The sequence below is a fragment of the Mustela putorius genome, unplaced genomic scaffold, assembly GCF_011764305.1.
Source record: "Mustela putorius furo isolate JIRA1106 unplaced genomic scaffold, ASM1176430v1.1 tig00003858_pilon_pilon_pilon, whole genome shotgun sequence".
NCBI classification, from domain to species: Eukaryota; Metazoa; Chordata; class Mammalia; order Carnivora; family Mustelidae; genus Mustela; species Mustela putorius.
The window spans coordinates 26,644,627-26,661,831 of NW_025422010.1; the positions used below are offsets into that span (position 1 = coordinate 26,644,627).

The following is a 17,205-nucleotide window of genomic DNA, read 5'->3' on the forward strand; positions in this document are numbered from 1 at the left end:
CCTCTAACTTGAGTTGGCAACCACATATTTAGAAGTGCATAAATATATGACAGCAAGGTGGTTGACTTCTCCAGAGGAAATGTTTTGACTAATTAAAAGTGCACAAAGATAACCTTCTTCACTAGGCAACCTATCATTGAACAAACTTATAAATGAAAAGGAATACAAGAGGAAAGATGTCATCTGATTATTATCAGGGATCTGGTTTTGCAATGCATTATTTATATATTTCAAATATCCAAGGCACTAGGTAACTGTTTACTACAATTTTATTCCTAATTATTTTCAATTATTTCTACTTTCCCCCCCCAAAATCTGTATTAATAATTGCTTAATGTGATGATTTTCTTCTCCAAATTTGAATTACTTTCAATAAAATATATCATTACTTCACACTGACATTTCGCTTAACTTTCAATCCGCCCACATATACTCAGACTAAAAACAAATGCTCTTCTACAAGTTAGGTTTTGGGGGATTTTTGTATGTTTTGTTTTGCTTTTCAGTTTTTAATTGTAACCCTGAAGAAAAGCCAACTAGATTCTTTTTCAGGGTAGTCAGGACAAGCTTTTGCACTTCCACACAATGATGAATTTATTATTCATCTGGGACCTTCCTATTAAACCTGTCTTCAGCCTGTGAACTTTTCTTTCAGCCTCCAACAAAGGATTTCATTGCTTTTGGAATTGAGGTGTGTCTAAGTTTTTACCTGGGAGCAAAAGTGATGCAAGCGTTTCTGGTAAAACCAATCCTTGGTTTAGGGTGGGGAGGAGCTGCATAACAGACCATCTGTAAACTCCAGAAAGCAGAGACGCGACCGAAAAGCTTTTCTTAGACATCATATGCAGACAGTTGGAAGGACTGAAGCAGCAGCTTCCTTGGATTTGTCCACCAGGGAAGTCAGAGAAAATGACTTGGTTCCTTTTCAGAACACCAGGGGCTCTGGCCATTTTAATGGTAAGTCCATTTTTTTCTTTTTTTCAAATAATTCCAATTTTTCCCTGCTCCTTTCCGTGTTTTTTAATACTATACTTGATTGCTGAATCCCTCTTATAAGTTCTAAAAGGAGTGAAATGGAAATAAACATTTTAGAATAAAACCATAAAGGTTACCAATTTCCGCTTTTTGGTGGTTTTTAATGTACTTTACATAGAAAAATAAATCAGAGAAGTAGAATTTGAAAGTTGATACTTAACATTTCTTTGGTTAATGAATTTAGTAATCTTGATCTTAGATCTATTATCCACAACATCCTCACTTTCTTCAAAGTAATGTTTTTATCCATCTTTCCAATACACAAACTAAAACACATGAAAGAGAGCCAGGTCTATTTTCCAAGGTTACATATCTCTTAAGCATACAGCTAAGAACTGTACGTGCCTGGTCTTGATACCTGACGTGTTTTTAAAATAGACCGTTGAATTAAAATCAAAGCAATGTTTGACTCTAGCAAAGTTGAAAGGGGTATTAAGAAAACTATGTTTCGCCATTATGTGCAAAAAATATCCTGACTTTGCGGGGAAAAGACATAAAACATTTTAGAAGCCATTTTTTTTTTCAGAAGCATAATACTTCTGTTGGTTGAGAAAGATGTATACCATGTTACCTAAAAGAGAAGTGAGATCTGAAGCGCAAAGCACCAGTCTTTATGTCACAGACTAGTTTGTTCCTTAACTATGCTGTTTTAGTGAAGAAAAAAAAGGCCACAATTTTATCAGTTACATTAGGATATCAAAGTAGTGACATATACCATAAATTAATATTAAAGAAAATTCCTAATACTAATTCTCACTTCATAATAAACCGAATTGTCCAAGGCCCCAGTTTCCCTCACCTCCCCATCTCAAAAAGTTGAGATGATAATTGGACTTCAAGAAGTTGCAGAGAGGGGCGCCTGGGTGGCTCAGTGGGTTAAAGCCTCTGCTTTCAGCTCAGGTCATGATCCTAGGGTCCTGGGATCAAGCCCCACATCGGGCTCTCTGCTCAGCAGGGAGCCTGCTTCCTCCTCTCTCTCTGTCTGCCTCTCTGCCTGCTTGTGATCTCTGTCTGTCATATAAATAAATAAATCTTAAAAAAAAAAAAGAAGTTGCAGAGAAATAGATCTTTAGAAAGAACTTTCTAAAAATTAAAGGTGTCCAAAATTAGAATAGGCTGCCTTATGAGCGGGAGTTTCCCAGCTTTCCCTTTTAGGACAATGTCCAAGCAGAAAATTGTTATTGTCCCTTCTTTTAGAGTCTATTTTTTTAAGTCCTTTTTTTTTTTTTTAAGATTTTATTTATTTACTTGACACACAGAGAGAGAGAGAGAGAGAGCAAGCAGGAGGAAGCAGAGGGAGAGGGAGAAGCAGGCTCTCTGAGGGAGCCCGATACAGGGCTCAATCCCACAGCCCCAGGAGCCCAGGAGCATGACCTGAGCCGAAAGCAGATGCTTAACTGACTGAGCCACCCAGGCACCTCAATGTTAGAGTCTATTTTTGTTATAACAATGGAACAAATTGTTTTGGTTCTCCAAGGAGTCTGACCCAAGAATGCTGTAAAGAGAAATGAGACAGCTGTATGATGTTCCTACCTTTCCAAATGGTCATTTCTAGACTAAACCTCAGGTAGCCTGATAATCTCCATGTTCAAACCAATGACCAACTCAGGAGGCTATAGGAAAAAGTGGCAGGGGTGCCAGAAGGTGTCACAAGAACACAGAATTGGACGACCACAAGTGCAGGGGAGCTCTTTTCCCTGCGTTGACATAAACCATTCTCAAAAATCCCTCTAGTCCTAAAATAACAGTAAAATTGTTATATTAAGGGGTGTTCCATTCATCTTTATATTCCTAATGGCTCCTATAATATCTCTCTTACAGTGGACACACATTGTTTGAAAAATAGATAGATGAACATTTAAATGAGGCCTCTAAACTGTAGCCTCCCAGAGTGCCTCTATAATGCTGGTCATGAAGGAAACTATGAAAAGTAAAACGTTTTCTTCCCCTTAGAAAAATTTTACACACACACACACACACACAACCTATTTAAACAACACTATAACTTCATACGTAATTATTAAATTGAATAGTCTAGACCTGCTCTGTCCAATATGGCAGCCAGTGGACACATGTAGCTAATAACCACTTAAAATGTGGTTGTCTGAACTGAGATGTGCTGTTAAATGTAAAACACCCAACATATTTGAAGACTTTGTATGAGAAAAAGAATGTAAAATGTCAACTTTTATATTGAATACAATTAAAAATTACAGTATTTTAGATATATTAGATAAAAGATATATTGCTAAAATTAGTTTCACCCTTTTAAGCTTTTTAAATATATGAATATTTAGGGACATCTGGGTGGCTCAGTTGGTTAAGTATGCGCCTTTGGCTCTCAGATCATGATCCCAGGGTCCTGGGATGGAGTCCTGCATCGGGCTTGCTGCTCAGTGGAAAGCCTGCTTCTCCCTCTCTGCCACTCTCCCTGCTCACTCTCTCTCTGACAAATAAGACCTTTAACAACAAATAAATAAATATTAGAACATTTAAAATTGTATATTTAGCTCATATTTGTGTTCTTATTAAATTTCTATCAGTCAGAGCTTGTCTTTTATTAATGCTGTTAGTGGAATGCTGTATCAGTCAAGAGTGAGGTCAGCAAACAAGGTTCCATGGACTAGGTGAGATCTGAGCTGTTTTTTGAATAGTATAGATGGGCCAAAGGGGGATATCCTATACCCTTAGTTGTCAGACCAGCAGGAGCAAAGGAATTACAGCATTTACCTAGGGGCAATGGACATACTGGTTTGGCTAGAATGACAGTATGCATTGGACATGAATTGGAAAGGTAAATGAGGGTCAGATTGAAAGTCCACTCAGTGAAGCTTAATGGAATCCATTTAGAAGTGGGGAGCCACCCCACGTTTTGAAATAGTGTGGTAAGAGGAAAAAAAAACAAGTTTTTCAAAGCACTGTGGAGTGGGACTGCCCATCTTTTGTTGTTGAAGGGTGAGGTCTGGAAGTGGGAAGACATATTTGGAAGGCTGAATTAATTCCACCATCCTATGACCATAGAAGATTGCCTAGAGAAGTGAGATAGGATAGCAAAGTCATGGGCTTCAGTCTATGCCTGTAATGACTGACTCACTTTAGGCTTTGTTCCCTCAATTGTCATATGACAATAATCACAGTCCTCTGCCACAGTAAGAATAAAGCAACAACATGGATGTTGGGGCACCGTTGGTTTCACTCAGGTCATGATCTCAGGGTTCATGAGATCAAGCTCTGCATCTGGGTCCCCACTCAGCAGGGAGTCTGCTTCTCTTCCTCTCCCCTGGCCCCTCCCCATGCTCCCATTCTCTCTCTCTCTCTCTCAAATAAATAAATATGTCACTTACTTAAAAAAAAGCAGCAAAACATGCAAACAACTGCTCTGGAAAATACAAAGTGCTTTGTAAGACTCCTATCATTTGCAATGTTCACATTAGTAACACAAGTGATTCTTGATAACTTCTTAAAAGACTGCCTTACCATTTTAAATAACCACCAACACCAGTTTTAGTAAGTCCAGAAAGGACCTCGATTTTTCTTGAGTGAAAGAGCACATCAAACTATATCTTACATTCGTGTAATAGTGGGTATGAGAAAATAACATTTTCAAACTTGGAGCATTACTCAAAATTTCAGCTGTCCAGTCTTCTAATTATTTGAGAGGTGAAGGCATGGGGAACACCTGCCTATAGTCAAAGAAAAACGTAATAGTTATCAGCTTCCTGTGCATGTTTGATCCATTTCTCAAATAGAAAATAAACACTTGGGGAAAAATTTATGATTGAAAATACTTAGCTTCAGAGATTTAACCTTTTATTTATTTACTTATTTATTTATTTAAAGATTTTTTTATTTATTATTTATCAGAGAGAGAGGGGGAGAGAGCGAGCACAGGCAGACAGAATGGCAGGCAGAGGCAGAGGGAGAAGCAGGCTCCCTGCTGAGCAAGGAGCCCGATGTGGGACTCGATCCCAGGATGCTGGGATCATGACCTGAGCCGAAGGCAGCTGCTCAACCAACTGAGCCACCCAGGCGTCCCTAACCTTTTATTTATTTTTTTAAAGATTTTATTTATTTATTTGACAGATCATAAGTAGGCAGAGAGGCAGGCAGAGGGAGAGAGAGAGAAGCAGGCTCCCTGTTGAGCAGAGAGCCCGATGTGGGGCTCTATCCCAGGATCCTGGGATCATGACCTGAGCCAAAGGCAGAGGCTCTAACCCACTGAGCTACCCAGGCGCCCTGAAATTTAACCTTTTAAAAATAATGTCTATCTTCAAAGGAGACCACTGTTCAGTGTTTTATAGTCCACAAAACCTGCAACACAGTTCATCATCTAAAACATCTATTAGGGGTGCCTGGGTGGCTCAGAGGGTTAAAGCCTCTGCCTTCGGCTCAGGTCATGATCCCAGGGTCCTGGGATCGAGCCCCGCATCGGGCTCTCTGCTCCGTGGAGAGCCTGCTTCCTCCTGTCTCTCTGCCTATCTCTCTGCCTGCCTCTCTGCCTACTTGTCATCTCTGTCTATCAAATAAATAAATAAAATCTTTAAAAAAAATTAAAACATCTATTAGCATCTGGAAAAAAAGCTATTTAATTCCATGCCACTATATTATGTAAAACTTTACTCAATACAAAGCTAATAGTGATGCTGGAAATCCAAAGATTTTTAAAGCACAAAGTTTTAAAGAAATTAGTAGTGTTGGTGCTGTAAAAAAGAGAGTCATTTAAATATCAAGTTTGGCATTAGAATGTGTTCTAAACATAGCAGAACTATTTCAACCACCTTCTTCTATAGAACACACTAAAAGTAAAATTTTAGAAAAATTATTGTAAATAAATGGTCCAATTTTTTACTACTGAAATGTAATAGACATACAATATACTACTAGCTTTGGGTGTACCTCATAGTAATTCAATATTTTTATGCATCACAAAATGATCTCCATGATGAGTCTTAGTACCATATGAAGTTGTTACAACATCATTGACTATATTCCTTATGCTGTACATTATATTCCTATGACTTATTTATTTTATAGCTGGAAGTCTATACCTCTTAATATCCTTCACCTATTTCACCTGTCCTCCAACCCCTCATCTCTCTGGTCATCAACAGGTTGTTTTCTGTATCTATGTTTCTTTTCAGTTTTATTTTGTCTGCTTATTTGTTTTGCTTTTTAGATTCCACATATAAGTGAAATCACATGGTATTTTTCTTTCTCTGTCTGACTTATTTCACTTAGCATAATACCTTTTGGTCCATCCCTGTTGTCACAAATAGCAAGATTTCATTCTTTTTTATGGCTGAAATCAGGGAGTATGATATCCTTTATATATATATCTACATATATACACATATATATGTATATATCACATCTTCTTTATATATTCATCTATTGAGAGACACTTAGGTTGATTCCATATCTTGGTTATTGTAAATAATGCTGCAATGATTATAGAGGTGCATTTATTTCTTTGAGTTTATGTTTTCTTCTTCCTTGGATAAATATACAGAAATGGAATTACTGATCATATAGTAATAGTTCTATTTTTAATTTTTTGAGAAATGTCCACACTGTTTTCCATAGTAGTTGTACCAATTTATATGCCCACCAGCGTGAGAGTTTCCTTTTCCCCCACACCTTTGTCAACTCTTGTCATTTTTTGTCTTTTTGTTTATAGCCAGTCTGTTGTGTGTGAGGTATGAGATGGTATCTCATGCATTTCCCGGATGATTAGTGATTTTAGCATCTTTTCATGCCTCTTGGCTATCCGGATGTCTTTTTAGAAAATGTCTATTCAAATCTTCTGTGTGTTTTTTAATTGGGTTTTTTCTTATACTAAGTTGCCTGAGTTCTTTATATATTTTTTAATATTAACCCCTTATCAGATACATGACTTGCAAATGTCTTCCTGCATCCAGTAGGCTAACTTTTTGTTTCATTGGTGGTTTCCTTTGCTGTGCAAAAGCTTTTTAGTTTGATGTAGTCCCACTTATCTTAGTTTTTGTTGCCCTGGCCTGAGGAGACTGCTCCAAAGAAATATTACAAAGAGCAATGTCAAAGAGCTCACTCCCTTTGTTTTCTTTTAGGAGTTCTGTGTTTTCAGTTCTCACATTCAAGTCTTTAATCCATTTGAATTTATTTTTGTATATGGTATAAATTGGTGGTCCAGTTTCATTCTTTTGCATATAGCTGTCCAATTTGCCCCACACCATTTATGAAAGAGACTGTCTTTTCCACACTGTATATTCTTGCCTCTTCATTACGGATTAATTGACCATAAATGTGTGGGTTTGTTTCTGAGCTCTATTCTATTTGATCTATGTGTCTGTTTTCATGCTCAAGATTGCTTTGGCTATTTGGAGTCTTTTTGTGGTTCCCTACAAATTCCAGGATTCTTTGCTCTAGTTCTGTGGAAAAGGCAATGGCCCAAATTTTTAACAGAAGGAAAATCTTTGAGGTATCTTTCCTTCTCTTGATCAATGAAACAATCTAGTTTCCAGTGCTAATAAATACATGGAAATAAATTTGCTCCTGAACCTCTCCAAAATTTAAGATTCTAAATTCAGAATAAACTTGCCAAGCAATTCTGGCCAGTCCTGCCTGACTTGAGCAAATGTCAGGAAAGATGTAATTACATCTACCAATTATCACTCTCACTTGCTTAATACCTGAAACTGGTTTTCATTTGGAGCCTTTGGCTCTTCCTTTCTGGTTAAGATAGCCTAAGGTAAGGGCTTGTTTTGGGAAGTTCATTACAAGAAAATTATATGGACAACTGGTTACTATCCATAATTATACTATGAATAATTGAATCCATCTAATATGCACATTTTTCTTACATGGCCACTGCACTGTTGGCTAGGCTAAACACTGCACAACTCCAGGAGACACATTCACATAAACTACAATGTGAACAGTACCCCCCTGAAATTGTGCAAGGGGGAACCCACACAGTTGTATAGTGGAACACTGGTTCTTGATTCTTCCCGATGCTCAAAAAGAGAAATTCCAGTGTAGTTAACATACAGTGTCCTATTAGTTTCAGTCGTACAATATATGATTCAACAATTCTACACATTACTCAGCGCTCATCATGTCATGGTAAGTGTACACTTTAATCCCCATCACCTATTTCACCCTCCACCCCACCCACTCCCCTCTGGTAACCATCAGTTTGTTCTCTATAGTGAGGAGTCTGTTCTTTGTTTTCTTTCTCTCTCTCTCTCCCTCTTTCTCTTTTCCCTTTGCCCACTCATTTATTTAAAAAGAAAACACTCTTTTCTATCTTGACGTGAATAATAATAATAAAAGGTCACTTCATAGTAAAGTGGTTCTCTTACATCTTTTTTTTTTTTTAAGATTTTATTTATTTATTTGATAGAGATCACAAGTAATCAGAGAGGCAGGCAGAAAGGAGGAAGGAGGCTCACCGCTGAGCAGAGAGCCTGGTGCGGGGTTTGATCCAGGACCCTGAAGCCATGACCGGAGCTGAAAGCAGAGGTTTTAACCCACTAAGCCACCCAGGTGCCCCATCTCTTACACCTTTTAAAAAAAATTTGTTGACAGTGCTCGCTTTGGCAGCACATACATTAAAGTCTGATGAAAGAAATGATTGATACTTGGTAAGCACTTACTGTGGACTAGTGCTCTCATCTATGTGCTTTAGACTTACTAATTCATTTAATCCTCAAAACAAATACATAAAGTAAGTAGAATTATTATCTCTATTTTACAGATGAGGAAATTGAAAGATTAAGTAATGTTCCCAAGTTATACAACCAGTAAATGTTGAGACTGGGATTTAAATTCAAGATTCAAGATTTGGTGTCCAGTTTCATATTACTACACTTGACTGTTTCCTACACAGCATTCAAAATAAGTATTTGAGAATATCCAGTTTGTTGAGAATATCTAGTATTTGTTTTTCTTAGCATCTCTACCATGAGATGAGGCTTAACTTTTTAAATTGAGTTTACTCTTAAATCAGCTATTGAAAATTAAATTGTCTAAAATTAAATTTTAATCTCTAAGTAATTAAACATATGTCTTTTTTTTCAATTATGGGTTTGTCCTGATAAATACAAAGCTTATTAGAATGTTCTGGGGGTTTTACATTTTAAGTTTAAAAGGTCTATAAATATGTATGTATATATATAGAGTACATACACATACATATATGCTGTGAGATATAAAAGACAGACTGCTCATATTTTCTGCATTATACATATGAAATGTATTCTTCAAACATGTATTGAATGACCTCTATGATTGAACTCATTAATAATCACTGTATCTAACCAATTATAAAAATAATATCACCAGCTTATATTATGTTTCCCAAAAAAATTAATTAAAAAAATCACATTTAAAACATATAATGATTTCTTTGAATCATCTAATTCATTTTACAAATTTCCCAGAGGAGAGTGGATGTGATCTACTCCTATCCCATTCTAGAGATGAGGGAGAGCTACTCTAAGCCAGCCAGGTCTACCTCACTGGATAAATGCATAGTTTAACAGTCCATCTATCCCCACACAAAAGTTTGAGGTAACTCTACACAAAATCTTGGCGAAACTCAGGAAATAGTAGTTGTTATTATAAATGACTTTTCAAAAAACTGGTCACCCATGTCCTCAAAATATATGTATTATATATGTATTATATTCAATAGAAACCATAAGAATATAAATATATATATTTAATTAGCAAATAGGGTATACAGACATTAAATTACTTTATTCCATGTGTTATTTTATTAGTTTACTAGTCTGATTTGCTTTTAATAAAATATTTCTGATTCTTATCTACACAAGAGTACTCAGGTCACATCAATGCTTTAAATATCATATAACTAAAATTATCAAAATAACCAGGAGACCAGAGGAAGGAAGAAAAAAGTATAGGAATTCTCAAGATAAGGAGTGTTTTCTCCTCATTTGTATTTGCAATCAAAAGGCTATCAAAAAAGCCAACTTAGTTGATTTATATGGTCAGGAAACTATTGAAATATTTATTAAATACTCAAAAGAAGTATGTTAAAATAACTAAAACAACTAAGTAACTAATATACATATTAATTATCTTAAATAATACATTTTTTTAAGAAACATCATTCTAAATAACATAAGGCTATGATTATATTTCTAAATATTTAAAAAATATTGTAATATCTCAGAAGTGTTTCTTATTAACCTTCCCATATTCTTAGAAGCACAATTAACCACCACATTGCATTATATTCCCTAAAATTAGAGAACATTCTTGGTGGTCTGACTTTAAAAAAGAGGATGAGAAAGAGTGTAGGTCTGACTGAATAACTTGTAAGGGCTCTGATTCAGTGAAAAGACTGAACAAGTAAGAAACGACCATCTGCAATGTTCATTCTCCACAGTTTAGAGTTTGTCCTTTCTTTGCTTCCCAGGAAAACAGAAATTATCCCTTACTGTCTATTCGAAGAACCCTTCTCTGTCAGACTAGTGCAAACATGATTCATATTTTCTGGATGACTCTTTCCAGTTTTCCTGTAAAGGGAAGGGTGCCTGGCCCAACCCTCCCCTCACATGTAGCTGAGTCGTCCTTACGAATTGAGAAATTAGTGAGATAATGACAGTGCTCGAGTTTTCTCTCTCAGGTAACTCATGACAACATTTAATAAAGAGAAGCAAAGCTATAAAATCACTTTGAGACAGGTTATAACGATATGCAATGGTCCCTTTTCACAACAATTTGCAGACCCTTTGAAATAAGGATTTCAGTGAAAGTTTTAGAATGCAAGGGTCCTGGCATCCTATGTCTGTTGTAGTTACTTCTTTAATTCAGAGTTCCACCTGCCTCTTTATTATGGCCTTACAAAGTAAACAATTTAATAAATCTACATGTTTCAGCAGTAACTTTCACTGTTGCCAGGAAGAAATCTAAATTGAGTATCATATAACTTTCTCTCTACCACTAGTTTTACCTACTGACATATGCCAACTTTGGCTAAAATCTAGTTTAGTGATGATGTATACACTTTGGAGTCAGGGTGCAGAAGTTCAAATCCTGGCTCAATTAGAGCTGTTGGAGGAGACAAAGTTCTCATTGTCTCCTGGCTCCATTTCTTCATCCATAAAATAGACTATAATAATAGTATCTCCATCAGATGGCTACTATAAGTATTACATGAGATAATAAATATAAAGATCTGTAAATTGCAACTAACACAAAAACCATAATAAACATTAACTCCAACAGTTTCATGGCAATTGCTGAAACTTGAACTGATCATTACCAGTTAGAATGGCTAAAATCAAAGTGACAAGAAATAAAAAGTGTTGGCAAAGATGTGGGGGCAGGGGGAAGTCCTTGTACACTGTTGGTGGAGACTGAAATTGATACAGCCTCTGTGGAAAACAGTATGGAGATTCCTCAAAAAATTAAAAATAGAATTACCATATGGGTATGATCCAATATGATCCAATAATTCCACCACTGGATAATTACCCAAAGAAAACAAAACACCATATCACCATATCACAAAGACATATCCATCCCTATACTTATTTCAGCATTGTTTATAATAGCCAAGATATGGACACAACCTAAGTGTCCATCAACAGATGAATGGACAAGGATGCTGTAACGGAAAATTATGCAGCCATAAGAAGGCTGATATCAGGAAATCTGAGATGATATGGATGGACCCAGAGGGTATTCTGCTAAGTGAAATAAGTCAGACTGAGAGAACCCAATATGATTCCACTTATAAGATTCTTTTGAAATCCAAAAGAAAAAGAAAGGGAAAGAGAAAGGGAAAGGAAGGGGAAGGAAAGGAAAGGAAAGGAAAGGAAAGGAAAGGAAAGGAAAGGAAAGGAAAGGAAAGGAAAGGAAAGGAAAGGAAAACAAAAAGTAGAATCAGACCTATCGATACAGAGAACAAACTGATGGTTGCCAGGGGGGAGAATGGTGGGGGGCTGAACAAAATGAGTGAAGAGGGGTGGAAGATAAAGGCTTCTAGGTATGGAATGAATTAAGTCACAGGAATAGAAAGCACAGCAAAAGGAATAGTAATATTGTAACACTGATGTAACAAGACACATAGCAGCTACACTTGTGGTGAGCACAGCATAATGTATGAACTTCTCAAATCACTAAATTGTACACCTGAAACTAACATAACATTGTGTGTTAACTATATTCAAGTTAAAAAAAAATGCATTCTAGGTAAAAAAAAAAAAAAAAAAAAAAACAAGATGGAATGTGACACAAAAGAAGATCCCATATTCTTAAGAAAGTAAAGACCCTAGACTGCCTGACTTCATTTTATCCTCTTTTAATTTTTTCAGATCAGTGTGAAAATTAAGCTCAACATTTAAGCTGAAATAACAGGGCAGGGATTAGCAGGTACATATCCCACATACACCGTACTTATGATTGGAACAGCATATCCCCAACTTTTATGTTCCACTCTCTAAACCTGACTAGTTCTATTCCATCCTCTCCACTGTCATTCAACAAAAAAGTGCAACTGATAGCTTATCACAATGATGCTCACCACTGTTTCCCAAAGCAGTATCTCCCAGAGTTCTTAGAAAGTCTTTATAGAACAGACAGGTAAAATATGTCTGGTGTTGCAACTGTTTGGCACAGTTTTGCATAATTCAGTAGATTGTTCTGTATACCATTAAAACTCTAAAGTCAGATTAAAAAACTGTAAGAACTTATTTATACTGAGAATATTTTCTTTTTCCTGAGAGGATTTTACCCTTTGAATACTGCTTCAACAAATCCACTTCTTTTGAAATAGAAACAAACTACAGTATGAACAGGATTATCTTTGTAATTATTTATTAGAAAAATACACATTTAACTTGATTTTATTTAAATGTCTACAGGTGCTCATATTGGTTCATGGAGAACTGCGAATAGAGGTAAAGTATGAAAAAGTTTTTTGTAACTAAAATAATAGTTTAGTTCAAAAAATTAAAATTGTATTGGGAAAAGTAAATGTTTCTTTAATGTTTAAAACTATTAAATAACTGTGAAAATAAAATTAAAACCAGCCCAATTTTAAATACCAAGAATGTATAAATGTCATTATTGTACTTTATCTTATGTGTTCTTTCTTATCTTAAACAAATCAACAGGTTTTTATTAAACACATCCTAGGTACCCAGAGCAGTGAGATATTATGGAATATATAAAGGAAATACAAAATATGATTCAATGCCAGTATTAAAAATCATATGGTTCTGTAATTGTTTTAGATATTAAATGTTCTCTTTTTGCTTGACAAAGTGTGAGGTCAAGCAAAGTAGACTTTCGACAGTCCTAGATACTATGAAACAGCGAGGGCTCCTCAACCTAGGTGTTGATAAGCAATACTCAAATCAAAACTTTTTAACAATGTGCATAATAAAATGGGATGCCTTTTCACATAAGACAAAGGATCAACACGGAGAAGATGATACTGCTGTACAAGGCAAAAGGAGATACAAACGTGAATGGGTGAAATTTGCAAAACCCTGCCGAGAAAGAGAAGACAACTCGAAAAGAAATCCAATTGCCAAAGTAAGTCACATCAGCAGGGGCGATATGCAGTTTCAGAATAAATGTAATAGATATACATTAAAATGATATGGCAATCCATTTATCAAAATGCAGACTGGGGAGTCCATAGAACAAATAACCTGGTATCTTCAACCACATTAAAAAAAAAAACTAATAATAATAATAATATAGAATGAGATGAAGGCACTATGGCTTCTAGAGTAATAAAAAATAATTAAGAGACAGGGGGACCAAGTTCAATGAATATGCCTTGCTTAGATCTGGATTCTAGCAAACAAATAGAAAAAAATATATGATGAGGAATTTGAGAGGCAGGGCAGGGGGTCATGGGGGGAAGGGAGGGAAAAATGAAACAAGATGGGAATGGGGAGGGAGACAAACCATAAGAGAATCTTAATCTCAGGAAACAAACCGAGGGCAGCTGGGGGCCTGGGGGGCGAGAGGGAGGGATGGAGTGGTTGGGTGATGGACACTGGGGAGGATATGTGCTATGGTGAGTGCTGTGAATTGTGTAAGACTGATGATTCACATACCTGTACCCCTGGAGAAATAATACATTATATGCTAACAAAAATAAATATATGGATAAGACAATAAGATAAGTGGTTGGGGGTCCTTGTATTCATAATGATTAAGACTGGGTGATGAGATATATCAAGTTCATTATACTAATCTAACTTTATATATATTTGAAATTTTCCATATTAAAAAGCTTGAAAATTATAATAATAAAAATAAAATAATAATAAATAATTTATTTTAATAAACATGTTTAACACTTACTGTATAAGTAAGTGTTTCCCCTTTTTCTCTCCAGCTCCCTCTATTTAAACTAAAATAAATGTCTTTTTTTTAAGGATTTTTATTTATTTAATTGACAGAGAGAGCGAGAGAGGGAACACAAGCAGGAGGACTGGGAGATCGAGAAGCAGGCTTTCTGCTGATCCCAGAACCCTGGGATCATGGCCTGAGCCGAAGGCAGACTCTTAATGACTGAGCCACCCAGGCGCCCTTAATTAAATGTCTTTTTCTCAAAAAATGTTCTCTGCTAAGGAAAGGAGCATTCAGAAGTAGTCTTTTCAATATTAAGTATCCATGACTTTCTCTCAACATTTTAACATCGCCATGGTGGCCACAATCTGAGCAAACATTCTAGAGCCAAAATGATTAATGTGTGTTGGTCCATGCTGGTCAATAGATGCAACAGTTTGAAATACTTCACATTCCCAGTATTCATCAAGGCAAAAAGTAACCATCACAGGGTCAGAAAGAGTGAATAAAATAAAAAAAAAAAAGACTTAAGACTGTGAAGGTGGAGAAATAGGAAGGAAAAGTCCTGACTGATGATCACATTCACATTTTGGGTGTTTGGGGCTTCAGATTACTTCAGATTTCCAAGCAACCCAGAAAATTACCTACCGAATTTCTGGAATGGGAATTGATCAACCCCCTTTTGGAATCTTTGTTGTTGACAAAAACACTGGAGAAATTAACATAACAGCCATAGTTGATCGAGAGGAAACTCCAAGCTTCCTGGTAAGTTTGTGTCCTCAATATTGGGCACCCTTATGTTTGTGCCTGTTGGCTTTAGAATGTGCTACTCTTCTACTGGTTAATTTAGAAGAGAGATCAATGCATGAAAAATTCCACCACCAAATAACCATGTTCATCCCTCTTACAAAGAGCCTTCACTTCTGGATGTGCCCCTGAAGGAATTTACTAGGAGGGTGCATGAGTAAGCATTGAAGTCCAACATGCATCCTGCAAAGAGTTTCACACTCTTTGTATCACATGACAGTACCAGCCTGGAAGAAGAGGCAGCTTGCCTAACTGGCCTGCCCACTGTGGGTACTTTTACTTCCTTTGTCTAGTTTTGGGGGGAACATTTTTCTTCTGTGCAAAAAAAAAAAAAAAAAAAATCTGTATATGCTAGTAGGGGCTTTATTTCTACAAGTTTTAGTAGTATGCAAACTGAGTTTGTAGAGTATTAAGTAACATTTCCATCCTTTTTCTAGATCACGTGTCATGCTCTAAATGCCCTAGGACAAGACGTAGAGAAACCACTTATACTAACGGTTAAAATTTTAGATGTCAATGACAATCCTCCAGTATTTTCACAAAGTATATTTGTGGGAGAAATTGAAGAAAATAGTGCTTCAAGTAAGTCCCTTACAGTATCTACCACTTCTAATTTTTTTTATTTTAAAATATAGGCATCACTATAGTCATCATTTTATAAGCTAATTTATTTTCCTAGTTTTATCAGTAGTCTTGCAGAAAAATTTATCCAAATAACCTGGGTCTTACTTTCTAATATTTTTATTTGAGCTAATTATCCACTGCCATTGTATCTCTAGGTCATGGTCCTGTTATGAACTTAATAGTATCTTACTCTCTATACATAAGTCACATGAGTACCTGGTAGTCATAAAGCCACAGGGGTGGCTTTAGGTAGCCTGGATGCATCAGCTAGACTTTTTAGATTATAAAGGAGACACACTAAGTTACTTGGATAATCTGGGGAAAAGGGAGAAAGACAATGCCATCCATCAAGGGAAGAAATTAAGACAGAAAATAGTCTCAACTCCTACACAGCCAAGGCTTAAGGACAACAGGAAGTTGTTGTTGTTGTTTTTTTAAGGCTTTATTTATTTATTTATTTGACAGACAGAGATCACAAGTAGGCAGAGAGGCAGGCAGAGAGAGAGGAAGGGAAGCAGGTTCCCCGCTGAGCAGAGAGCCCCATGTGGGGCTCTATCCCAGGACCCTGAGATCATGACCTGAGCTGAAGGCAGAATCTTTAACCCACTGAGCCACCCAGGTGCCCCAACAGGAAGATTTTTATAGAAGGCAGCACAGTTCCACCTGATTAAGAAAGACAGTAAGAGACACTGCAACTGACATTTAATTCATTTTTGAGCATACAGATAGATTTAAGATTTTAAAAAACAAAGGTCAATTTGAAATTGTGTTGAATATATAATGTGAAAAGAATGTCAATTCTTACATATTCTTTCATGAGATTCTTCTGTATTTCTAGACTCACTGGTGATGATACTAAATGCCACGGACGCAGATGAACCAAACCACCTGAACTCTAAAATAGCCTTCAAAATTGTCTCTCAGGAACCTGCAGGCATACCCATGTTCCTCCTAAGCAGACACACTGGGGAAGTCCGTACTTTAACCAATTCTCTTGATCGAGAGGTAAAGCAAGGCATTTGGGAACATTCGATAATAAAAGATTTGATTGTAGGAAAGCTGAGAGAGGTGACCCCACTTTACCTGAGGATGAAAGGCGAAAGGAAAAGACGTTCTCCGTACTCAACTGGGCCAATCTAGGGAAACTGTTTGCATTTCAATATGATTCTAGTGGGGTGAGATGTGTACCTAAGAACTATACAATCAGTTGTACCCTAAACAAACAAATATCAGCTTATCAGTGGGAGGTCAAGTGGAGAGTAAAAGAAGGCATGGAAGCATACATGGACAAAGACTGAACTGTGACTAATTCCTTATTAGGTGGAAGAAAAATAAATTTCTTAGATGATACAAGAAATTTCTTTCTGGAAGAAATCCTTCTCTGATGTTACTTTTTTTTTTTTCTACTGACTAGTT

General features: G+C 36.3%; 1 protein-coding gene across 2 annotated transcripts in view; it reads left to right on the top strand.

Moving 5' to 3' along the window:
• Positions 1 to 751: 751 nt before the first annotated feature.
• The window catches only part of DSG3 (desmoglein 3), a 34,455-nt gene continuing 18,001 nt past the window's right edge, over positions 752 to 17,205 (top strand). The window contains exons 1-6 of one of the 2 annotated variants that reach the window (XM_013051478.2): positions 752 to 957; positions 12,912 to 12,947; positions 13,459 to 13,587; positions 14,968 to 15,123; positions 15,603 to 15,747; positions 16,628 to 16,794. In XM_013051478.2, the coding sequence (XP_012906932.1) occupies positions 910 to 957; positions 12,912 to 12,947; positions 13,459 to 13,587; positions 14,968 to 15,123; positions 15,603 to 15,747; positions 16,628 to 16,794 (681 nt within the window). In that variant the 5' untranslated portion in view covers positions 752 to 909. The remainder of the gene's footprint in view (positions 958 to 12,911; positions 12,948 to 13,458; positions 13,588 to 14,967; positions 15,124 to 15,602; positions 15,748 to 16,627; positions 16,795 to 17,205) is intronic. The other variant, XM_004742878.3, reaches the window with a different exon arrangement.